The sequence below is a fragment of the Aphidius gifuensis genome, linkage group LG4 (assembly GCF_014905175.1).
Source record: "Aphidius gifuensis isolate YNYX2018 linkage group LG4, ASM1490517v1, whole genome shotgun sequence".
NCBI lineage: Eukaryota > Metazoa > Arthropoda > Insecta > Hymenoptera > Braconidae > Aphidius > Aphidius gifuensis.
In genome coordinates, this window is record NC_057791.1 from 20781009 (window position 1) to 20808389 (window position 27381).

Sequence of the window (27381 nt, forward strand, 5' to 3'; positions counted from 1 at the left end):
CCTCTAACTCTTTATATACATATTTTCTGTCACTCTTTCGTGCTCTTGCTCTCACTCTGATATGAATTCTATTTTTTTATTATTTTCATGCATTCAATCAGTTATTATTATTATTTTCTAATTTTTTATTATTTTTTTATTTAACCATTTCAGGCATTTATAAAAAAGTAAATATTTAAAAAAAAATAATATTTTTTGCATTGATACGATTTATCAATGTGTCTGGTTTGCGTCTTATAATTTTTTTTTCTTCATTACGTTACTTATTTTTCAGGTGATAAATTGAAAAAAATAAAATAAAAGTTGCTAAATTAATATATGAAATTATTCAGACAGTTTCTCGTCTAGTTCTTGGATATACGTTTACTGCAAGAAAAAGTACAGTTGGCTTTATCTCGGAAATGTAATTATTAAATCATTGCAAGTAACAAATTTATACCGTTTTAAAAAATGATGGAATGAAAGTAAATATAAAAAAAAAAAAAAACAAAATGAAGAAATAGAAAAAAAAATAATAATAAGAAGACCATTTGGTGATATAAATGATATAAATTGAAAATGCGTTGATCTTATATATGAAGACAAAAGACGTGTGGGGTAGATTGTTTGATGTTATATATATATATATTTTTATTGAACCCCTGAAAATCTCACAAATTCTCATCTATTCACCTTCTGTCGGTCAATTTTAATATACATTCATATGATTTTTTTTTTTTCAAGTGTGTCACCCCTCAAACATAAAGACAAAAAAAAATATCGACGTGAAATTATATTATCATATATTATTAGATCATCTTTTATATATTCCATAATAATTTTCATTATTTTCAAATTACAAAGTCAATGGATTAATCAAAACAATGTAATAAGAATAATTTTAATATGTGCATTATAAAATTAATTTATTTTATAACCATTTTATTGTATTACATATAATTGTCTCTCCCTATTTTTACAAAATTGATTATCGAAAATAAACTCTCTTTTTATTAATATTATTATTACATTTTTTTTTTTTTTTTTATGATAAGAGGTTGTGTAAGTGTTGATGAGAACAATAATATTTTTTATTACCATGCCCTATGAAACCCAGAAAAAAATGTCACACGTTTATTCTCGGAAAATAAAAGGTACAGTCATTCTTCATAGAAAATTAAATAAATGGGACTGTTAACGCATAACCATTTCACCACACTCGTAAAAAAAAATAATAATAAAATAATAATAATAACATTAAAAAGAACTCGGAAAAATATGTGGCTATGATTTTTTTATTTTTTTTTTTCATTTTATTTTACAACCATGCGTGTATAAATACAGTTGAATATTATTTATATTTTTCAAGTCTCGAGAAATTTGTGTGTTAAATTCATTGTTGCATATAATAGAGACCTCTTTCGTATTAAAATTTAAAAACATAATAATATTTATATAAGTGAATGATTATAAAATTTAAAATTTTTTTTCATTTCAACTTGATTATTTAACAAAGACAAAAAATTTATTTTATTTATTATTCAAAATCTAAAAACCCTATTAATAATTTTATATCAAAACTTTTCCTTATTGTTTCCTCTATCTATCTATCAGTTTTGAAAAAGCTATCTGGTTTTCCATAAAATGAATAACAATTTTTAAAACTAAAAAATTAAAATATCAATAGAACTTATTATATTTTTAAAAAAATATCTATTTTAATTAATTACTAAGTAATTAGCTACAAGAAAATTATCAAAAAATTTGAGCGTATGTATTATTATTTCATTAATCTGCTCAAAAAATTTCAAGGCTCTATCTGCGTTTTTGATTGGTGGTGGTAATCCCTTAAATTCATTGTTGGCTTATAATACATAAAAATTATAGTCAGTTTTTAAAAATTAAAACAAGTCTTGTTATATATAAAAGACAATGAAATTCATTCCAATAAATTTTTAAATTATCTGTGTATTATTATTATTTTAATTTAATTTTTAATTTATTTTTTTTTCTATTTTATTCTCATTCCTCCTTTCCGAAGCAGACATAGTATTTTTATACTAAAAAAAAAATTTACTCACACATATACAGTGGCACGTGGAATCGATGCTATAAACCCTCAAACAATTATATTTTATTATTTTCAACTTCCCTCGATTTTTAATTCGAGAAAATGACAAGACCAGTTAACTCGATATGAGCAAATATCAAATATCCAGTGTAACGAAAAAAAAAAAAAAAAAAAATAATCAATACATTTTTATATACCTAAATAAATTAATAATATATAATAATAATTTATTATATTTTTTAAATTAAAAATATCAATATTGAACTTTTAAATTTATATTCATAAAAATATATTTATTATTTTTTTATTTCAATGAAATATAAATTTTATATATTTTTTCATCTTTTAAAAATATATTTATACATTATTTTGGCACTCATACATATATGTATACTGATAAATTAATTAATGAAACAATGTTCCGACTTTTATTGTTCATATATCTTCGGTACAGTAAAATAAAATTACACCTTATGTGCGTGATGAGTCACTGATGACTTTTTATATTGCTTTTATTTTATCATTTTTATATAGGGCCGTTGGCAAACACATTCTATTTGTCACCAAAACTTGATCAAATGAAAAAAAAATAAAAAAAAATACATAAACATAAAATAAAAACCACAAATTTTAATATTCTTATCCATTTTTTTAATTAAGAAAAATGTAATAATTTAAAATTGTCTGAAAGTTGAATTCAGGATTTTCTACATGTGCTTAATTTCTCTGTGGTTTTCTACATGCTCTTCATGTTTTTTTTTCCCATTTATATATACATTTAAACAAAGTACAAAAGATGAAATAATAATAATAATAATAATAAAATCGACAGTGAGAATTTTCTTGATTCCAACACACTGCCTACTGTATATATATGTACTAAATATATATATATGTAACTAACATTTGTCGAGCGTGTAACTCATTCCATCGACTTAGTTAAATAACCAACGTTTACACGATGTTTCAAACAAACCCCAGCAAGTGGAGCTTTATTTGCTATAAGTCGACGCAAGTTTCGCGAATATAACACGCAACTATATACACATCAGTCTCGAAAATTGTTTGCTACGCGAGACCAATGGTTTAGTTTTACTTGTGTATATGTGAATTTGTCTTTTTATTTTTTTTTTTTTTTTGTTATACAAATATATATGTTTGTATTTACTCAAAGAGATTTTGGATATATACATCTATATACACATGAATTCTTCATTAAACAAGTACAAGAGATTATTATTATTTTAGTTGCGAAAACTTTATAAATTCATCTATTATTGTTTCATTATTTATAATTAAATTGCCAATTGTATTTAACGAGCTAACAGTTTATTTTTAAATATTTTTTAATAAAATTAATTATACTTTGTTATTATTATTATTAGTATTATTATTCGGAGATAATATGATATTTTATATAGAAGGACCCTCTATTTCAGAATTCATTAACAATTGAAAACATAACAATCACACCGTCTCATTTTTCCTAGCGTCTTTTATCAATGCAAAGAAGAAAAAAAAAAAAACAAAAGAAAAATGAAAAAATAAATAAATCTACAAAATAACAAACTACTTTGCAGACTTTATATAATACGTGGAAATTGATGCAAAACAAATTAAATATCGTATTTATTCGTAATTGAGAAACTTGATACTATGATAGTCTGCATTGTTTAACGATCCATTGGTTTGTATTCAGGAAATTTTCCTTGGTTCACAAAAGAATTAATAAAAAAATAATATTATACTCATTATTTTCTCAAGAGTAAACTTTGAATATTTTTATTTTTTTATTCTTTTACACACCCTTATTATTAAATAACCATTTGTTAAAGAAAAACGAATACAAATATATACTCTCTGAGAGACATTGGATTATAAATAAAATAAGAAAAAAATTGTCAACTGTATTTATAAATATTTGAAAATTGATTTAATGATCATTGACATTTATTTTGCAAATTTATTTTTTAAATTATATAAAGTTATCTTGAAGCAATGCAAGTTCACGGTTTTTTTTTAAAGATAATTATTGTGGAGTATATATTATTTTGTAACAATTTTGCCTATCTGAAACAAGCGAGTAAAAGTAAGGTCCCCAACCACGAGCCACGCTTTTCTGTTTAGTCAACATCAAAGAAAGCGGGGATAGCGCACCACAAATTTTCCGCAGCATGTTAACGGAGGTTTTGGAAGAGTTCCGGACGCCGGTTATTCAGGTCTGCAAGAAGAATGGCAGTATAGAGAAATCTCTAACTCTTACCCTTACTATTTTCTCATTCCTACATTGTGTTGGATACAATGAGGGTATGAGAAATAAAACCCCAAGCACACGAGAGCTATCTACTTTCTAAAAGGGTAAACGTTGCGCGTCTGTACAACTACTATAAGAGTGTAGACTTAAATAAACTAACTTTTTTGTTTTTATTCATTTTATTTGTTTTTTCTTTTATTCTTAAATGTATTTCATGGGAATACTAAATCATTATATATATATTTGTTTGTTTGGATGACGGAAAACATTATCCAATAGTAAACATAATGAATAATTAAAATGATCTTGAAATAATACAAAGTAATTTAGAGTTTTTTATTTATTTAAAAAATAAATAAATAAATTATGTATATGAAAATTGAATTTCTCAGGTGGAAATTCATGTCAGTTTCAAATAACTTGGAAAATTTTAACGGAAATACTTCAAACGATACAAAAGATCTTGTTTTTATGAAAATTGAAATAAAATAGTTTTTAAAAAATTACAAAACTTACCTTTACTGCAGTTGATGATGGAAATATTCAAATGAAGTCATCGGTATGTCCCATTAAAATTCATATCTGCAAAAATAAATTAAAATTAAAAATAAGTTTTTATATATACACTGTGTATTAGAATAAATAGTTTTGCGCTAATATACATCAGAAGACGATTTTTATAAAAACATAAAAGCCAAGTTATAAAAAAATAAACTTATCCAACTCAATAAAAACTAATAATATATGAAAAAAAAAAAAAAAAAAATTAATTAAACAAGCACCCCCAAGGTTTCATGCTTCTTGTATTTCGATCATCTATTATTCTGCCAACAAAACGCAAAGTTCGATCATTTGTTATTGCAAAGAAATTTAACCATGTGCCAAAAAACATAGACCTAATTTTCAAAAACTTATCTGACCCGTAAATTTGTCAAACATTAGCTGAACATTTTGAGCTTTCAGCGAATTCTAGCTTAAACTTTCAAGTCCATCTTTGTATATCGGCATTAAAATTAATTTCAAATTACTACCTATAGTTTAAGCTATATAATTTTAAAGAAAAAAAAGGCGTTGATTTGTGTGCAAGTTGATGAAAATAAAAATAATATATACATGTAACTATGTAAGGAAAAATAAATATTAAAAAATGAATGGAAAATGAATGCGATGTGTATATGATTTTCAAACAAGAAAGCATGTTGAATGCACACACTGTCAAACATTAAAGGCATACCACGCGATAGTAAAATATATGGCTTGTACGTACAATATATATGCGATATATACATATTACATTTACACAGTCCATGTGTATACGAGAGAGAGTTGAATATATACGAAGGCGTTTCGTTTGCCAGCTTACTTTGCCGCCCTTGATGTGCATACGATTACATAGGTGAATATATATAGATATACATATAGGTATTCCCTTCTTCTTCTTCATCTTCTTCGTTTTCGTATGTTGGATTTCTATTGAGGTTTCCCTTTTGCACGACGCGCGCCTGGAATAGTTTGCCCCCATCCAGACGTTCCTGTCTCGGTGGTTGAACAAACACAGACCATCTCAAAACTAATATTGCCGAGAAAAGTAAAATTCTTTCGACTATTCGTGATGCTGCATTAATGTGATCACATAACATTCTTGAATATTTTTTTTAACCATTATATTCAATTGTATAATTATATCCTAAATAAATATAATATTAAAAAATAACATTTTTTTTTTTTTTCTCAACTTTTATTTAAATAATATATTTAATATAAAATATTTATTTTTTTTTTTTTTTCTTAAATTGTACAGTATTTCACGAGTTAACCCCGATAGCTTTACCGGTTCTCTCTGGGGATCGTAAAATTCTCGCGATACGCTGGCAAGTATTTCTCTTGCTACTTTAACCCTCCTTCAATTGTATGACCTTTTTCTATATATATATTTTTTTTTACCCTCGTTATTTGTTTGCTTGGCTCTTGTCTCAAATCTCGTAAAACAGCAAAGATTTTTTTTTTTTCTTTTTTAGCGTCATTGAATCGAATGTCGACAGATTAAAAAAAAATTGAATTTCAAATTATATTTATCCATCAAATTGTTCGATATATAAACTATGAATTTTCGTTTGGAAAAAAAAAAATAAATTGAAAAATTTGAGAATTTTAATACCACTGTAATTTTTTATAAAATAAAAAATTATAAATTTAATCTACACACTTGTGTTTGTTATAATAAATCGCTTGAAGAAAAAAAATAATATCAAAAGTAAAATTTGTAATTTACAAGTGGTTTTTGATGATATTATTTTTTTTTTTTTTCTCTCTTTTGTTTCTTTTTTACTATCCGCTGAGAGCAATATTTTATTTATACATTATGCTCATGATAAGTTTATGCGTATATGAGTTTGTCGATTCATCGTCGAACCAACCCCTCGTTTGATCGATCATTCAAGTGTCTATACACACTTCAAATAATATATATATACACAACTCTCAATAGAACAAAGTTTAGAATAACTCAATTTATCCCCTCACACTTTTACTTATTTTATATACACATAATATATATATCTAAAATTTCTAAATATTATTACGAATAATTTGATGTAAAGATTATATACATTTCAATATACATACGTATATAATTTAAAATATAATATTTACGACTGTATAAATGACATATGACTCTCATCATTTTATATGTATATGCTTCAAGTTTTTTTCAACATTTTATTTAAACTAGAAAAAGTTTGAGTGTGTCACAAAGTTTATATTGATAATATATATTTATCTATGCCCGATGTGGTTTGTGTACATTGGTTATAAAGAAAAAAATGGAAAAAAAATGAAAAAAAAAATAAAAGTAACTATTAATAGTCATTCTCATTGTGTATGTAATAGGTAAAACAAGTTTAACAAAAATTTATTGTTTATTAAGGCATATAAATAAATATGAGGTAAATCGTTAAAAAAAAAAAATACATACACAAATATAGAAAGACAAACCATCAACATTTGCTAGTATAATTATTGAGTCTAGTTTGTAGTGTATATATAAAATTTTGTATGTGTTAATGTGATAGATATACATGCATGTATATTAGATAAAACGTGTGTGAAAGTTTGATAGTGTCGAAGGATAAGGGAGTCGAGAGAGAGTAAAGCGGGTAACCAACGACAAGGGATATAACAGGAGCAGGAAATAGGGATGGTAAATGTGAGACAGAGTACAATATAGAAACGAGAGAAGAAGGATCTACATCAGCAGTAGTAAAAAAATATAAAAAAAATAAAATAGAAAGAAAAAAACGAATATAGTATATGCTAGTATCAAGAGATGCGCACGCAGTATAAAGTTTGTGGTAGGGATATGCTCCAGTATCACTTTGTGCCGGGCATTGCGGCGCCTAAACCTCCAGTCTTTGAAATACATTTAACGGGGGTGAATGTCATTTCATTACACAAGCGTGCGCGCACCCCAATAATACAACTTAAAATTTCTTGTCAACAAAAAAAATAATATACATCAAGTGTCTATTATTTTTAATTAAAAAAAAAAGTAAATTAAAAATTTTTTTAGTGAATTTAATACAATAAAAAAACAACGAAATTTAAATAATCAATAAATTATTGTTATTAGTATTGTTAAATAAAATTATTGACCAAATAATTTGACTTGTCAAATTCATATATTTTTTTGACAATTAAATAATTCATTTAATATTTGGATATAAAGTTTTAAAGAGTAATTAAAATAAAAAACAAATATTAAACATTGTTTTTCATTTAAAAAAGAAAAAAAATAAAAATTATTGTGATATTTTATTAGAATATATATTTGAGCAATTTGAATTATTAAAAAAGAGTAAAAAAAAATGTGTTTTTAAATTCTTGGATATATAAAGTTTAAACAAGTAGTAAAAAAATAGTTTGAAAAAATTTTGTGCGTTTATGATAATAAAAGGGATAGTGTATATATAAAAAAAGAGTTAAAGTTTTAAAATAGTGTTGGATTTTGAATCGTGTTTGCTGAGCATACTCGTGACCCAATTAAATTTTACCCCGGTGTACCACAGTGAATTCCGATTTAATCGTTGGTGACACTTTCCAGGTCGCTATTCTACCTTATATATACCCTAAGGTATATCTCACTGAAAATTGAGTTTTCCTCTGTCGCACTATAACTGCAATCCACCTTAACTATCCAACAATAATTACATCAAATATTATGTGTTTAAAAGTGACTAATTATTGAGTTAATAAAGATTTATCTTTTTTTTTGTTCACAAAGTGATATACATATTTCAAATATTTTAAAAATCAACTGATTAATGCCTGATTACTTGAAATATAAAATTGATAAATAATCTGCTTTTGTGGCAAACAAGTATATTATCAAAATTGAAAAAATAAAAAATAAAAGAAAAGTGTTGAGTGAACCTACAGGAGATATCGCTGATGCCCGAGAAACGATTCAAACTTTCATACTGGTGTTGACAGATCGATAAGAAACTTTGAAATTCTCCGACTTTCCATTCTCTATAAACCCCTCGGTCTATCCAAACAATCTACAAACTATATTCTATTTTCTTAGCCATCTTATTTATTTTTTTTTAAATATTTTAAAACTCTTAAAAATATACATATTATCAGTTTTTTATAATATTTTTTTTCCATTTATCTCTAATCTATTTCTAAAGAAATAGATATTATTTTTCTTTCGTCCAAGTCAAATATATAGATTTGACTTTATCAACAAATGATTGTGTAAATATAAATCGTGAAAACTTGAAAAAATAATATTAATATTATTTGAAAATTCGTTGTGAAATTGTGTGCAATATACAGTGAATTGTGTAAATCAAAATTTTATGAATATAAAGTGATATAAAAAGTAAAAAAGTAAAAAAAAAAAATCTACATAATAAAATTAAATAAATAAATTGAATATTACATAGTAACTCTGACGCCTTTTAGCTTAAAACGGAGTAACATTTTTCCATTTTCATTGGCGTTGCCTTCTTGGCAACGTCGTAAAACTTCTTTACGCAATAATAACATTGATAATAAGGATAATATTAACGAGGATATAGTGTTATCATCACCCCAAAGTATTGTGCCATTGCGTTTTAGTTCAATTGAAAAAAGACATAATAATTATAGAAAAAGTATTATCAAAATTGACACGGTGAAGGGTAACGGTGGTTTTGGTGATTACTCGGCGGCGGGTGAATTTGAAGTCTGGGGTGACGAACAACGATCAGCGGATGGTGAGGACCATCAGGTGGTCGTCGGGCCAGTCCCGCGTGGCCTTATTACACAAACACAGGCCCAGCAACAACAACAGCAACAACAACAACAACAACAGCGTGGTAATGATGTATCATCTTTGAGACCATTATTACATGTAACACATTGTGAATTACATTCACCACGTGAAGCTGAACTTTTAAGGCTAGATCAACTTGAAAGTTTTGATAGAAAAACAATTGATCGTGACGCATATTCAATGATGGATAATTTTCATAGTCCTGTACCACCACCACTTCCACGAAGACATGGACATGGACGGTAAGATTTAAAATCAAAAAATATAAACAATAATATATTTAATATATTCACCGAGTAAAAATATAATTTGTTATTTATATTCCCCTTGTCAGTTTTTTTGATGATGATAAAATAAAAAATATATTTTTTTTTTTTTGCATTTTTTTGGATATATGTATGTACATTTTATCACATCAATGAGATGGAAAAAAAAAATATTTATTTTATCTTTATAATACTTCGTGGGTGGGAATATATTTAGAGGGAAGAATTTCGAAGAATTTAATGACGTTTACCCTTGGTAAACGATCGGGCATCTGGTTAATTTTCAACACACACACACACACAAATGCATATGACGAGATAGTATATTATGTATATCTTATGAATATTCATAGAATCATGATTTAAAATGAGAAGGGTGAACACAGAGAAAAACACATACACAAATATTGGATCTTTATCTTTTTCTTCTCTGTTATATGCCAAAGTATATAACTATTTTCTCTTGATATTTATTATATAATTATTTATCATTGTAATTCAAAAACTATCAATTGATTTTTTCAAAAAATATATAAATGTAATTTGGCAAATATCTAAATGTGAAAACAAGCCAATTTATACGAGTGACTTTGATAAATCATTCGATAAATGAATAGAAAAGAAAATAAGAAAAAAAAAAAAAAGATAAAATAGTTTATAAGTCTTTTGGATAGTTTGATGTAATAGAAAGAGGCTGAGAGAATGAAGAATTAATGATTGTAAAAGTGGAGAAGAAATAAAAAAAAAAAAAAAAAAAAAATTGAAAATAAAAAAGAGCAGTGAAGATAGGAGCGTGAACTCTCGGAAATTGTTGAGTAGACGATTCAGCGAAAGGTTGGTACTAATTGACCTCGTTTAAAAAATGGTAACCCCTAATCAGACGTGTACGTATATCGTCAGCAATAAAAAAAAAAAATACTTGAGCGTGCCGACATTGCGAGAATTTTAATTTTAAAATTGAACAACACTAATATTGGGATACTCTTTGTGTTATGCCGATTTATATTTAATCTTATTCTTGTCTTTGCTCATCCAGACTATATACAATTATATATTATTCAAATTAATATTCATTATTTCATTTTTGATTTTTTTATCTACAGGCTATATTTTAATTAATAAACTTTGTTTTTTTTTTAATATTCCATTGTGTATAATAAAAAATTTATAATTTTAAAGAGGATGTTCTTTTTTTTTTTGTTTGTTTCATCAACACTGTTGAATGTTAATTAATAAATATTAAACAAAAAAAAAAAGAGATAAAATAATAAATGAAAAATTAAAATACTGAGAAAATTGTAAATAATGTTTGCTTTTATTTTACGTGTATTTTTAAAATGCAAATAATAATACATATTAAATTTGGTATTTTCATTGCACAGTTTAAGTGTATTAAAAATGCATTTGTATACTTTTGATGTTATTTACACATAAGCTTGGAATTCAAGTAAATCAAATGCACTAAAAATAGCAAAATAAATAAACGAGAAAATTTTTGATTCAATATAAAATTTGATGTTTGTATATATACTATTTCGTCAAGCAGTATATATCAAATGCAGATACAAGTAAAATTTTTTTGAAAAACCATGTCCAGCAATAAACCCGGTTGTGTTTTTAGTAACATTGTATTTTGTATTGTACACATATATTTACAATTTCACAAACTTTGTTTTATTTGGCTTTTCTCATTCCTATTCTATGAATTTCTGTTATCATCATCATCATATATATATATATATGAGTTTATAAACCTCATTCTACTCGTTCCAAGCTATGCTTCCGGTTCCACAATTGCAACTTCTCAGTTGTACACATTGTATATCTCCAACTGCAGTTTTCAAAATATCTTTTTTTTTTTAATTTTTTTACTTCCATATTTCATTCAATATTTTATTTTTCATTTGAAATAAATATATTTTTGTTAAAAAAATAATAATAAATCAGTAACATGATATTAATAACAAATATATTATTTTAAATCAATTTCAACAAAATAATATTGATACATTTTTTAGGACAAAAAAAAAGAAAAAAAAACATGTCAAAATAGAAAAATAGAAAAAAATAAAATAGATAAAAATCAGTGAAATTTTCGACAGACAGAAACGTAAATTTCAACGAGTTTAATCCATGATCACGTCTCGTAGACGAGTCAAAAGCAGTCCTTGTACAAGTGATAGGCAGTCACACTGAGGTTTGACCTCTAGGGACATTGGTTCGAATTGTAAAATCGTTTTCTGGTTCATGTCCCTCTCTCGTCTCTTCCACTTTACCGCCTTGTACCACATAGCCTTCTCATACCACTTTATTTTATATATATATAAACCAAGGTATCGAGAGAGAAAACCCACCCTCAAACCATTTTCCATTTTCACAACTACCGCCACCACCACTACTACACATCCCGTTACCTGACTCAACCCGATGTCTTTTCCATCCGCTAGTTGTATAACCCATCTACCAAATCCGAGGCTTTTTAGCTTCCGTCTCTACTTCGTATATATTTTATCCTTGTATGTCGTAGTTGTCCTCTTGTCCAAGCTATATATATATAAAACATTAACCGTCAGCCGTGTTCTCTCTATACCGTTTGTGTTCCTTCTCTACTTTTGTGTAAACTGAGCGCTATATACGCGTTTATTTTATACATATATATTTACCAGCACTACCAGACTTTTAGATAACGTTGATGTTGGTTTGATATCACACTTCTACCATCCACGCTTCAGCTGGACATTTTTTTTTTTTTTAATCCCTTTTTTCTTTTCTTTTTTCGTCATTTATTTTTCCCCTTTTTCTTTCGTGTGCTCACTTTTTAATGTTTTTGGTATTTTTTTTATTTTTCACTTTTCCTGGACTGCTTTGTTCTTCCTTCTCGACTGTGTCTTTTATTTTTTTTTTTTTCTTATTCTTCATTTTCTTAGGGTATACGATGAGGAAGTTACCCTCAGGGTATCTACTCTACACGCAACCCTAGCCTCTCGTGAAAAAAATAAAATAAAAATAAAACAGCTCCAAGCTTTTCCACATTCAGTTAATAATTATTTTTCTCTTTTTTCTTTTCATCATTACGACGACTTCTGAAGATGTTCATGCACTGACAGTCAGTCAACTCAACGAGCTATAGTTTAATAAGACTCTACACTAATGTATACATATAATTTTTTTTTTTATGTTGAATTATTTTAAAAACATTGTGAGGTTAAATAACATGACAAGTTTTTCGAACTACGTCTCTTTTATAATGAATAAATAAAAACTGATTAAAGATTCTTTTGAAAACAATATATATATAGTCAATTCTCTACTCAATTTTAGAAATAACTCTATAAGAAATAAAGTTTCATTGTAAAATGGAAAGTATAACTTTTATTTTAAACGTTGAGTTGAAAAAAAAAATTAAGGAAAATAAACTTGTAATATATTTTTTTTCCTTTTTTTTTCATAAACATTTTCAATTCTCTATGTTAAAAAAAACTAAAGATAATTCTAAATTTTCTGTGAGGAAAATTTTTCATCGCTCTTTATATAGGAATTTTTCCTTCATATTTATTTTTCATTTTTTTATTCTTTCTATATTTACGATTTTTTTTTTACTCATTTTTTTTTTTGTTGTTTCCCTCGCTCTTTGAACTGCTCATGTTTTGATGCCTCGCGCACTCAACAACTTCACAAACATATACCCGTTACACTGAAGGGTGGTATATACGGAGGGTAAAAAAAAAAATTGTTCAAGAAAATAAAATGAAAAAATTTGTATTTAATAAACAAGAGGTATAAAAGTTTTTTTTTTTTTTTTTCTTCTATATATAATTATAATATCGTATGGTAGGTGGTTTTTTAAACTACGTTAGAAAAATCACATTGAACGAGCTTTTATAACAACCCCCTGGTAAATTCTCAACAGTGAACAATATCATAATAATAATAGCAAAATATAAATTAGTTAAATTTTATTGCCATTTGGGATAAATATGATGATGCGCATATATATTATGTCAAGAGATCTTGAAAAAGGAGGGAATGGAAAATTTGAGTGGCTATACTCATCTTCACACACACACATACTCGTTTATCATTCTAAATATTTCAAATTCAAATATGAAATTTCAGCACAAGCACAACGCTATTATACAAAAATTTTATAATAAAAAAAATAAATAAATAATACAATGATTAATGATAAATAAATACCAAAAAAAATATAAAAATTTTCATTTATATTTATGTATTGTGAAAAAAAATTCAATCAGTGATTTGAAAAAAAAAATAAATAAATAAAAAAATTGTTGAATGACACTGAAAATTTATGTGATTTCCAACAGTGGAAAATTGAAGAAACGAATGGCCAGAAAATTTACGTGTAGGTGTGATGACATACGAATAGTATTTTTTTTCGCTGCAAAATAAAAAAATAAAAAAAAAAAAGAGAGATGAGTGTCGACGCGTCGTGAATTTTATTCTGGCAAAAAAGAAAAAAATTTTAAACGCGTCGGCTTTGTATGTTGTTTGTATGGATGCGACCAAAGTGGTAGAGAGAGAATTTTTCAAAAATGTATTATGAAGAAAAAGAGAGAGAGAGAAAGGGTGAGTTGTAAGATAAATGAAATTAAAAATGAAACGGACGTATATAGTAGCTTCGTTTTCAGATTGAGAGTAAAAAAAAATACAAGAAATTCGAGGACCACTCAAGTAGCACAAGTCACCACATGTCTTGTTTCAAATTATTTTTCTAAATCTTATTATTATTATAATTATTATTTATTTGTATATTTTTTTTTTTGTCATATTCCATATGAATTTACTCCACTCAAATAGCCTCAATAAATCATAATAAATGACTCGTCGCTTGAGCACACGTCGTCTCTACAAGTCATTAAATCTGTTATTTGTTTATTTAAAAAAAAATTTTGGCATGTCATTTTCAACTTTAGATCAACTTTTGTTTAACTGCTGATGAGTTTCAAAAAAAAAAAAATTCAAATATATATAAAATTATTAAATAACAGTACTGTTCATAGATATATATTTAAAAACTTTACTAAAGAGAAAAAAATATAAATCAAAGTTTGAATTTTTTATATTAAAAAGAAGAAGATAAATGATAATCAAGAGCTGCCACCCATTGCTTTTTAAAATGTTCCATCTGTCGACAATGTGAATTTAAAAATTTCTGATTGGACTTAATTTCTAAACTAAATGAGTTTGCTCAAAATCCAACAGTACCATTTAACATGCGTTGTCTGCAATAGACTTTGTAATTTAGTAGCAATCTCTTTTATAATAATAATAATACAAATATATATATATATATATATATGTATATAAAAATTGATTAAAGTTTTGAATCTTCCATAATCTTCATTGCAAGTTTTGTGCTTTTTTGTTTTTCGATTACTCAGCAGCTTTAACTATTTGATTACTTTGACAACAAAAATAATAATTAAGACTTTTACCAATTGCTTGAGTTGATCATTCTCAATTAATTATACAAAAAAGAAATTTATAAAAAATAAAAAAAATACCATCAAAGTATCAAACGTATAACAATGATGCATTGAGAAAAGCAAAGAGGGATGAAAAAAAATATCATATATCTATATACGATGGTCAATGCACTTTGGTCATATAATCAATATAAAAAATAAAAAAAATAAAATATGATATAGTATAAGTGATGACGGTGATAAGTAATAGCCTTCAAACGTTCATGCACACATATTTGACTTTGAAGTGACAGATAGTTTATCAGATAGAAGACATGTTTGAATAGCCAACTTGACAATTCATGTCGCTTTTATGTTGCACTTGTGGTACAACAAAACACCCCGAGAATATTCACCTTTTGTCTATACATGTATGATGAAAGCTATAATGCAATAATATATGCATAACTAGTTGTGATGTTAAAATATTTCTTGGACACACTCGTCGAGTTTATAAATATAATAATGTCATAGTAGTATATATAGTGCGTTGGCAATGTGATGGTGGTGTATACATGTGTGTATTATTAAAATAAAAAAAAAAATAGAGAAAAGAGGGGAAAGCAGCGATGAAGGAAAAGACATAGGTGGTGAGCATAAGTAATTCATCGTATTCGTATTGCAAATGTTGGTTGATGCATAAATACCATCGTATACAGTGGCATGCAACATGCAATTCTATTTAATGTATTTCACGTAGTAGCGTTCTTCCTCCCTTATATTTTCCTTCAATTTTTTTATTTATTTTTTTTATTTCTTTTCTTTTTTTTATTTTTTCTCCGGCATTTCCTGGCATTTTATTTCTATATGCTATACCTAATGTGAATAAATGAATGTGTCAGCGCCGTTTTCTTCGTTAATGACGAGGAAAAAAAAAAAAAAAAAATGAAAAAATTTTTTAAAAAAAAGAAAGATAAAAATGGAACATTTTTTGAATGAAATAGAGTAGCAAAACCTTCTGACAAACGGTAGGAAAAAAAAAAAATAAGCTCTCGGTAAAGTCGAAATAAAAACCAGTGAGATAGTGCAAAAAAAAAAGGAGTTTAATAAGTCACTAGCAAAAAAAAATACAATATTTTGTAGTCATAAATTATAATATATATGAACAATAGCAAACAAGCATACTTTTATCATTTGACCTTATATATATTATATTTATTTTTCAAAAGAAAAAAAAGATTGTCAAGAAAATTTCACAATTTTTTTAATAAATATTTTCATTTATAATATTGATATTATCATCAGCTACATTATTGCTGTGCGTTATAGATAATAAATGTATGTATGGATGATGAAAAGCTTCAACAAGAGTAATAACCAAGCGGCAATGTTGCGTCGGTGGATCAATATCAGGCCCGTCAGTGGGTAGTAGTTGGTTGTGTATATATATATAGTATGGAAGAGGAGGGAGGTTGGTCGAGAGACAAGTAGAGGAACCAAAAAGAGAGTGGGTTGCACAGGATGGAACGACAAGAAAATATCAGACGAAGGGTGTAGTAGAGTAAAGAGTTCGGTGACACATAAGGGGATGAGAACACAAGATGAAAATAAAATTTAAAAAAAGGAAAAGGCTTGCCAGTCGTATCTTGGCGGCAATGTTGTACATGCAGAGACGAAAGAAAAGTAAGAAGAGAAATAAGATAAAGAAATGATAAGAAAAAAAAAAAAAAATACATAAATGTAGATGTAGAGAAAGATAAAAGTTAGCTGGATAAATGGAATGAGGTGGACTTGACTAGGCTAGACAAGATGTAGCTGAGAGTATAGAGTTGAAGCAACTTGATGGACGAATAGAAGTAGAAAAAAAAAAAGTCTAAGAACAAGACAACTCGACAAGCGCTACTTTGCCATGATTTTCTCGAGCGACTTCACGCCAATCCTACCACCCTGTTCTCTCATTTTCTCTCAACCCTCTGTACTCACTATATTTTATTTTTTTATTTATTTTCATTTTATATTTTTTTATTTATTTATTTTCACAGCCTCTCTTTCTTTCTCTTACTTTCATTATATCCCAGAGGAATAAAAAAAAAATACCCCAAGAGATTTTTCAACTCGAAAATATATACAACTTTGTATACCAACATCAGCATCAGCATCACCCAATAATCCATATTTCGATTTTGTATTTTAATATTTTTTCATTTATTTATTAAATTTTTTTTTCATTCAATTTATATTAAGTTTGTTAAAAAAAAAAAAAAAAGATAAACTATATTATGTAAATTTTATTCTATCTAATTGTATATATATTTTAATTTTTTTTAATTTGAAAAATTGTTTTTATTTTTATTATTTAAATTTCATTAAAATTTACTTTTTAAATTATTTTCAAAAAATTTTATTTTTAAAAAATAATTTGCACATTGTTGATATTATTTTTCCATTAAATTTGCCAAGTATATTTTTTCTATTTTTAAAATGTACTTTTTTGTTTTTTTCATTAGAATTTTTTACTTGTTTTAATACTCAGTTGGAATATATAAGAGAGAAGAAGAGAAAGGGGAGAAGGCGACTAGAGGCAAATTAGAGTCATAATTTGTACGATGAGTAATGGGGCGGATGGTGATACAGAGGGTTGGGTGACATTGACAATATCAAATGAGAAAGAGAACGAGCTATGACTGTATGATTGTATAGGTGAAAATGTAACAGCAAAAAAAAAAATATATATATATAAATAAATATATGAATATATACTGGAAATATACAAAATTAAAATAAAGTGTTGCTTCATTTATTTTTATGACAAATGACTTGTGCTACTTGTCACAAAACACGCGATGCAAAATACCATTTTTATAATGTGGCTTTTCTTGTACTTTTAACAATCATTTGCAAATAATTTTTTTTTATCTCTTTGACATTTTCAATATTATTTATCATTATTAATTTCAATTAATCATACAACATTTAATATTGACTTGACAATATTTAAAAAAAAAAATATTATTATATTTATAATTTAAAATTGCAAGAAACACAATTTATATTTCATTTTATATAAGATGAAAATTATGAGAAACATAAATGTGTGTTGGTTTAAAAAGCTCTCATATAGCACAAGTTACTTTTATAAATAGATAAGACCTAGGATAAATGATGAGACTTAAGTAGGGTCCAACTTGAGATAGAAGAATATATCCAGAAAATATATATTTTTCGTGGTTGTCATGTTTATGTGTAAAAAAATAATACATAAAAGATCAAAATGATATTTTTTTTTTCAACTAAATTTCTATTGTTGAATCTATAATCATAAATTGATATAATATATTTTTTTTTTCGTACATTAAATGTCATATTAACACTAATAAAATTGATAATATCATCATATAATTTTACCAAAAAAAAAAATATAAAACACCAACAATGAGAATAATATTTCAGTTGTGAATAAAATCACAATTTTTATTATAATAACCTGACTAGAATAAGTAATATAGCAATATTATTATTACTATTATTACTATTAGATTTTTTTTTGTTTTACATTTTTCTATTTTATATGATTTTTTATATTCCCTATTTTTCCCTCGATATATTTTTATTTTTTTATAAACTAAAAAAAAAGGTGCTGAAAAAGAAAATTGGTAGATGAAGAAAAGAAAAGAAAAATATATATATATATAAATCTATAGAGAGAAAAACAGATTCGTAAAAGTAGTTTTTGTAATAAAAATGACGACAGCAGTAAATGTAACTTGCGGGTCTTTGTTTTTAAACGGAAGAAAGAAAAATCTTGTGGATAAATAAAGAATTTTCTTAAAAGTAAAAAACAAAAGAAAAAAAAAATTAAATAAATATAAAATAGAAAAAATAGGGTTGAAATACTTTTCCATAAAACAAAATACATATTGACTTTTTTTACTTTGAGATCATTTTGTTGCTCGACCATGTTGTTGAGAGTGTATATTGCTCAGTCAGCTCTCTGTGACGTAACAAATACATCACGTGAATATATGGTACAGAGAATCAAGCCACTAACCCACCACTTACCACCACAACCACCACTACCACGTCTAGCATTATCACCAACCAGCCATCAAAAACAACAACAACAACAACGAATATATTGCTTCAACGAAAATAATATATAAAATGCTCTTTTTTTCTTTAACAAAATATCAATAAAAATATGATCGATTGTCCTCAGTCAACCCCCTCACCACCCCATCAATTTACCCTTCGTCTTTTTTTTTCTTTTTCATTATCATCATCATTAAGCACCTTTTGACTAAAACCCTCACTATATATGCTTTATAAAAATGCTTCTCAATCGCTTTACCTCATTAATCCACTAATTACTCTACACAAAATACACATCATCCAAGCTTATGATTTTTACTTTTTTTTTGTTTCTTTTTTTCTCCTATTATATATGATTTTTTCATTTGACCTAGAATCCTGAAAAATATATATATTTCATTGCTCGAATTTATCAAATGCGAATTTAATTCATTATGTTTTATATTTATAAAAAAAAAATGGAAAAAAAAATTCAGTAGAATTATTCAACAAATACAGTGTATTACCCGCATTCATGAAATTTTTTTTGTCTGTATATATAAAATAAATATGCCAGAGATATTTTAAAAAAATGTATTGTAAATCAAACAAAACGCATGAATTTATTGTACTATTTTATTATCTACTGATATCGCTTCAATTGGGATATACATGATATGAGTAGTTTAAAAGCAGAAGTTAATTTCAAGCTATTTCAAATTCACGGAATGTATATTATTAAATGTGAATAAATGTGAAAATATAAACACAAAAGGTGTATACAATATATAATTATAAAAAAAAATAAAAATTCGTAGTTGAATTGTGCGTGTATATTACGCAATATTACGTGTGCAAACTTTTTTTTTTTTTTGTTTTTTCTTACTGACTCAATGTTCCGCACGTGCACAGTATGAAATTATATATATACCCATAATGCACGTGGCTTATGTCATATAATACACCACATATATAAAGAAGAGCTTGCTCATATTAAACTTTGATATTTTTCTTTTTTTTTTTTCCTTATATATATTATAGCATTATGTTATTTTAATCATAATAATTTTCCTCTATTTTTCCTTGGTATATTATTTAAAAATATTTATGAAAATTAAATGTCAATATTGTTTGTTTATCCATTTTTTTTTTTTTTCAAATTTAATTTTACCATGATAAAATATTACGTTGCTGTGATTGATTAGATTTGGCTTTCAGCCTTTTAGAAAATTAAGGTCAACGTTCTGGCTTGATACACGAATTGGTGATGCTGAAACTACTCGATGAAAGTGACCGATCGATCATTACATTGATTACTTTACAAAATTAAATTTCTTTAATTTCTCAAAACAGATTAAATCATTTTGCTAATATATAATATATATTATTTATAATTTAATTTAAATATGCAAGCTATATTTTTTTTAAACCAAAGCTACTTTTAATGTATATAAGCTAATATTATTATCGTTATAATAATTATTATTACTAACCGAGAGAATATTAAATAAAAACAGATATTTAATATTAAAAATAATGATGATGATAATGATGATTTAGCGTTAAGTAGATAGCTACATCCCAAGAGTTTAGTGAATAGCATGAATAAAGCTTATTGAACGTTCATCAACGCTTGCATTCATATAAAATATTAATTACTTGCTCAAAAAATAATAACAATAAGCAATATTACAAGTAAATCCATTAAAAATTTTATCCTGTTTATTTATTCTATATTATATCATTGATGAAAATGTTGATAATTCAAATAGTTTAGTATTTTTTTGATGAAGAATAAATTTAAAAGGGATTTTTCTTTTTTTTCATTGTTAATGTTTATAATAATATAATTTTAATGATATTGTATATATATATAATATATAAGTGTGAGAAATTGGGTAACAAATAATGAAGAGTATATTTGTAGTAATTTTAGACCCACATTGACTGAACAATTTAAAAATCAGACCTCTTGTTGAATTACAATCATTGTTAAACTTTGCCTCTGATAATTTTCACTCTATTGATGTCTGTCGACATCATTAGTGATCTCAATTGAACTTGATTCTTCAATCGATGTGTCTGTGTTATTTTTTAAAAAGCTATTGAAATATATATAATTTATTTTTTAAATTGAATTTAAATTTTGATATTTTATTTGTTTATAGACTTATTTATTGTTTTTTAGTCTATTTTATTTTTTTTTCTATGTAACTTTTGAAGACAACGCGTTACTGAAACAGCTAGAAATATTTTTCCCTCGATAAATAAAAGTGCCAATCACATTACCGATATTAGAATAACGAGGGGTGTAACGATGCCGATCTCGTGGATTACAGTCTCTTGAGAATATACGATATAGTTTGTATGGAGACAGGAAGCTTTGTTCTCTCCTGGGTGAGACGTTTTTTTTTTTTCTTATTTCATTTATATATTTTTTTTTAAATTCTCCCTTTTTTCTGGAATTTTCTATATTGTTAAAAATAAATTTTGTTAATTTTTATTCGAGTGCAAAAATTTATTTCTCCCTTTTAGCAAATATATTTTGTTTTTATTTTTAATTAAATCTTGACCATCATTATTTTTTTGTTAAAATTCATACTTTTATTTGAATTTAATTATTCATATGAAATATTTATTTTACTATTATTCATCTGTGAATAAAAAAAATATATTGTATTTGTTATTTTATGAAAAAAAAAAAACAGAGCGATTTTATATCGGGCGGTATTCAAAATTCATCCTACGACAGGTCGAGAGTTATGTCATTCCAACTCATGCTCACTCAGTTCTTTTTTTTTTTTCATAAAAAAAAATTCTCTAACGGAAAAAATAATAAATAAAAGCAAGCTTGGAATTTGATCACATTGAAATAAATATATATTTATATTTAATTTTTTTTTTTCTTTTTCAATCGATCAAATTCATTTCAATCAATTTTGACAGACACTCCTATATATTGCCAAGGCTAGAATTATAAAAATATTGATTTAAATCTAAAAAAAAATTACTCTATTCATAATAAAATTAATCCTGATTCATTTAGCCATGAAGCATCTCACAATACTTATTGAAAAAAATAATAAAAAAACAATATAACTGTATCCTTCAAAATAAAATATCTGAGAAAAATAAATAAAATAAAAAAACATATAAACAGGTAAAAAAATTGTTTCCTGAGACATTCGATAATCACTTAGAGAGCACGAATCGGATAAGAGTGTGAGATGATTAAAAAACTAAAGGAATAAAAAATAGAAAAAATAAAAAATTAAGAAGGATAGTCTGAAAGACGGCATTACATCTGTCGATATTCCCATTACTTATCGATAAAAATAAAAGCAAGATAAAGCGTCTACTATCTTACAAAGTAATTACAACTTTCACGATGAGATCCTCCAAATTGTTGGGATGTGATCCTTCATGAAATATATATATATATATCACTTTCTCAATATAAATGTTTGGCAAAAAAAGAAATATAAAATTTAATAATATACACACATGATCATATCGATATATACTGTTGCATCAAATGGTCTAGATGCACAAACACAAATATCTATTGTGTCAGATGGACATCAGTTACACTCAAAGGTACATCTTGATATACACTTAATATTGAAGTGCAAACAGCTTGAAATGTCGATAACATTCAATACTCAAACTGACTTCTATACTATGGCAATTCAATTATATCACGTCTGATTGACTGAACATTATATTTCCTCAATATATATATTATTAAAAAATTAATATTAGCAATTATTCAGGTTTTTTTTTTTTTTTTGCTTTATTTTCTGACAAACTAGCAGTGTCATTGATATAAAATTATCTCAAAATATAATGAAATAACAAAAGAAAAAAAAAATCAACTTACTAATTTATATAATCAATATTGAAAGTTTAATTAAAATCTATCAATTGATTTAAATTAAATTCAGAAAAGTTTTATTGTGTTTTAAGAAAAAATAGATAAAAACGATAAATTTGTTAAAGTAAATTAAAAGACGAGCAAGTGAATATTTAAATGAAAGACTTGATTAGACTTACTTAATCCGGATTACCGGTTTTTTTTTTTTTTCATTATAAAATATTTAAATGTCAACAATTATTTTTCATGGATTATATTTTTTAGATTAATTGTTTGTATAAATTTTATTATAAAAAATATTCTATCAAACAGCTTAACAGAATATACAAGTTTTAAAAAAAATTAAAAAAATAAAAGAAGAATTACTATATGACAAAAAAAAAAATAATATTGAGGTAAATATTGATAAAGTCGATAAATACTTTAAAGTATCGACCATAAAAATATCTCGACAAACAGTTAATTTTCTGCTATTTTACTTCAACGAAAACTACATCAAACACTAGAATTTTTTTCAACAAAAGATAGGTCACCTTTTGAAAATTCCATTGTACTTTTATCAACAAATATATAAATTCAAATTGAAAAAAATTTATTGGAAAAAAAGTATTACTTGAACAAAAGTGAATGTATAAAAATAAAAAAAAAATAAAAAAAACTCAATCGAGCGATGAATTATTCAGACGATTAAATTGCCGCAGGCAAATCTTATTCAAAAAATTGTCCCTTAAATAATTTCGACAATTAATCACGAGCCAAATCAAAATTATTGATTTAAAAATATGCAGCGCACCAAATTGAATTAAAAATATTCATCTCAAAAAATTGGTTTAAAAAATTCAACTAAATTAAATTAAATTCAATTGAAATTTAATTTAAAATAGAAAGAAAAAAAATATATATATATCATCTCAATCTTTATTGTGATATAATAATGTATAAAAGGCGTCTAAAATGTGACTTGTAAACGACAAGTTTTGAGGGACAGTAGAATTTTAAGTAGGCATTGATTGCGTGTTCTGGCTTAAATATTAAACGAGATAGAAAAAAAAATATATATATAAAAAGTGAGACAAGATGAATGGGCTTGACGAATGACTTAGAGATCCGGAATTTAGTTTGTACAATGTCAGCTGGTCATCTGAATGTCATTATGTCCATTGATCATAACCAAACAGCTCGTAAATTATCTAAACCCTCAACAATATATTCTCACGTTATAAATTATTTTTTTTTTTTTATATACATATATATTTTTCAAAGGAATATTATTAAATTCAAAAATATATGAATAAAAATAAATAAAATAATAAGCTGATAATTACATGAGATAACGTATAAATATTTAATAATTATTTACTCAATGTTTTCATAAATAAATATAATGTATAATATTCAATTATGAAAAAAAAAAAAAAAATGTCACTATAGAAATTAAAATAAATGAGTTATATATTTGTTGTTTTTTATTTTTCATACAAGAAATTATAAAAAGAGAAAGATTGCGTGCATCTTTCGACCAACGATAAATATTCTTTTTCAGTCGAGAAACTCCCGACGGTGTTTCCTGAATTAATTGCCACTGCTGGGGCCATTCAGCCGACAATTTTTTTCTCTTTTTATAATATCATATATACTTGTTTTTTCTTAGCCACTTGTATATATATAAGTTAAGGCTTTGCACGTGGTATCATTTGGTAAGAGGGTGGCACTCGTTAAGAATCAAAGAAGCCATTCACAACACATACAACTGGCTGAGAGATGCCTAATAATTTTCATACTATTTTTTTTATCATCATCATCATTATTATTACTATTCATTTTTTAGTTTTATAAGTTATTTTTTCATTTTTTCTCTCTTTATGGTAATAAAAAAGTTTTGCTTTGAATTTCTCGATCACGCCACGTCTGGGTTTCCGGCCATTGAAAAGCTATATGGAAAAGTTTTTTTTTTTATTTTATTATATTTTTTTTCTTTCGGGGAAAAGCTCGTGCAAACGGCAAATGTATAAGAAAAACGATGAAAACTCTCGAATACGTAACAAGATTGTACTGGGGAAAGAAAAAAAAAAAAAAAAAATATGTTCAAGATCTCAGAATTTTAAAAAACGTTACTTTTCTCTCAATAAAGTTGAATTATATCCCTCCTAAATTCAGATTTGTAAAAATCAACTAATATATATTTAAAAAATTGGCTAAACGTGATAAAATTTATACATTATTATTATTTTTTTAATAAATTTTAAGGGTATGACAAAAATAACACAAGTATATTTATTTTTTTTTCGTCAAGTTGATATTGTAAATAACTTTTTAACCATTTTCCATCTTTTTCTTGCACCCTTCAACAAAATACAAGATGCCGTTGAATTATTAAATGTACTCAACAAAAATGAAAAATTTATTAGACAAATATACTATTCAACTATGTCATGCATGTAAATATATAGCGACGAAAAAAAAAAACGTATCTATATTCGGGAAAAAAAATAATAATGAAAAAGAAAAAAAAAGAATTTTAAAAATTTACATGACATTTAAATTTTTTATTCCCTTTTCCCTTTAAATTTATTTCATTGGTTTTGTGTACACCTTATATATGATAATACGTTAAACCTTTTTTGTCTGTTGTAATAAGAAAAATAATAAAAATGACATAGTAAAAGATAAATAGAAGCACATCTATCGGTCAATAACATAAATGCATTCCAGTTGCAGGCATTGTATGCGATCTGATACACATCATGATTATCATGACACATCATATTTTGTGAGTGTTCTTTTATTATCATTTGAGACACGATACCACACACGCATTCATAAAAAAAATAAAAAATAATAGTACAAGGAGAGAAAAAGAAAGAAAAAAAAAATTGAAATAATAATACATTCTTATATTCAGTTTTTTTTTATTTTTTTTTTGAATATCGTAATGAAAGAAGAAATGAAAAAAAAAATTATATATATCCAAGACGAATGAGACAACAATGGAATAGTGAATACGAGCTAACTAACGACCATATATGCAGTAGTCCATAAAGACTTCTCGTATTGCCTGCTTTGTAACCTCAGCTTACGTACTGAGGCGGTCGTCGTCCTCGTCGTTCTCGTCGTCACCCAACATGCAGACTGTTATGTACTATATACATATCATACTTGGTTAATGTATATATGTATTTTGTATTGCGACAACCCTCTAGGCACTTTCTCTCTTTCTCTCTCTGGGGTGCGTCCACTGATTTATTACAATAACCAACTTAAGTTACTGATTTATTGTCGCTAACGATCCTAAATAACTGCGATAAACTTATTATTTATTTTTTCTTTTTTTTTTTATTATTTTATTTTGTCAAAATTTGATTTAAAAAAACGATGCTACTTATTATTATTTTTTTTATTTTCATAATTTATTGTATATGAAAATATTATGAAGGTATATAATTTTTATTATTTTTTTTTTTAAATATGTTATTCATATACGATGAGAGCTGTAGATTATCAATGTGTCCGATCTTTATTGAAATTATAATTGAGCACTTTGTGAATCTCATGAATTCATATATTGGCTTCTTTAAATTTTTTTAATGTCTATGTAAATTGTTTATGTAATTTAAATTCTTTGCCACGCCTTGGCGTATGTCAATCTGCGTAATAATATCTTAAAGTAATAAATAACAATATATGAAAAAAAAATGACATTTTTATTATTTTAAATAAATGAATTTAAAATAATAAAATTATATTTTAAATATTATTCCTTTTATGTTAATTTAATTTAAAAAATTAATATTTAATGAAGAAATTTATTTCTTGAACGAAAAAAAAAAAAAAAATTGTATATTTGCAGGTTAAAACAGTTTTAATAAATATTAGTTTTTATAGTTATATATCTTGTGTTATTTTTTTATTAATAACACTAAATCACAATTAGAAGAAAACTTTTTGATCATTAACAAGTTGCATGGCAAATTTTATACTCGGCAAAAGAAGAAGAGCCATTGCATCTGACTGCAGCAGCAGCATCACCAACTGCCTTAGGCTAATTGCAAAAACGCACACAAGTGTAGCAAGCGAGATAAAGTACGACCTGTCCACCCGTTCTATTTCCCTTCCGACCTTTTAA

General features: G+C 25.6%; 1 protein-coding gene across 5 annotated transcripts in view; it reads left to right on the plus strand.

The window, feature by feature from the left end:
- LOC122855575 (teneurin-a) overlaps positions 1–27381 on the plus strand; it is a 222660-nt gene that overhangs the window by 156760 nt on the left and 38519 nt on the right. Inside the window, exon 1 of one of the 5 annotated variants that reach the window (XM_044157056.1) lies at positions 9237–9863. The exons of the other annotated variants lie outside the window; for them this stretch is intronic. Coding sequence (XP_044012991.1) covers positions 9802–9863 — 62 coding nt within the window. The 5' untranslated portion in view covers positions 9237–9801. Of the gene's footprint in view, positions 1–9236; positions 9864–27381 lie in introns of those variants that run through there. 5 annotated transcript variants of the gene reach the window in all.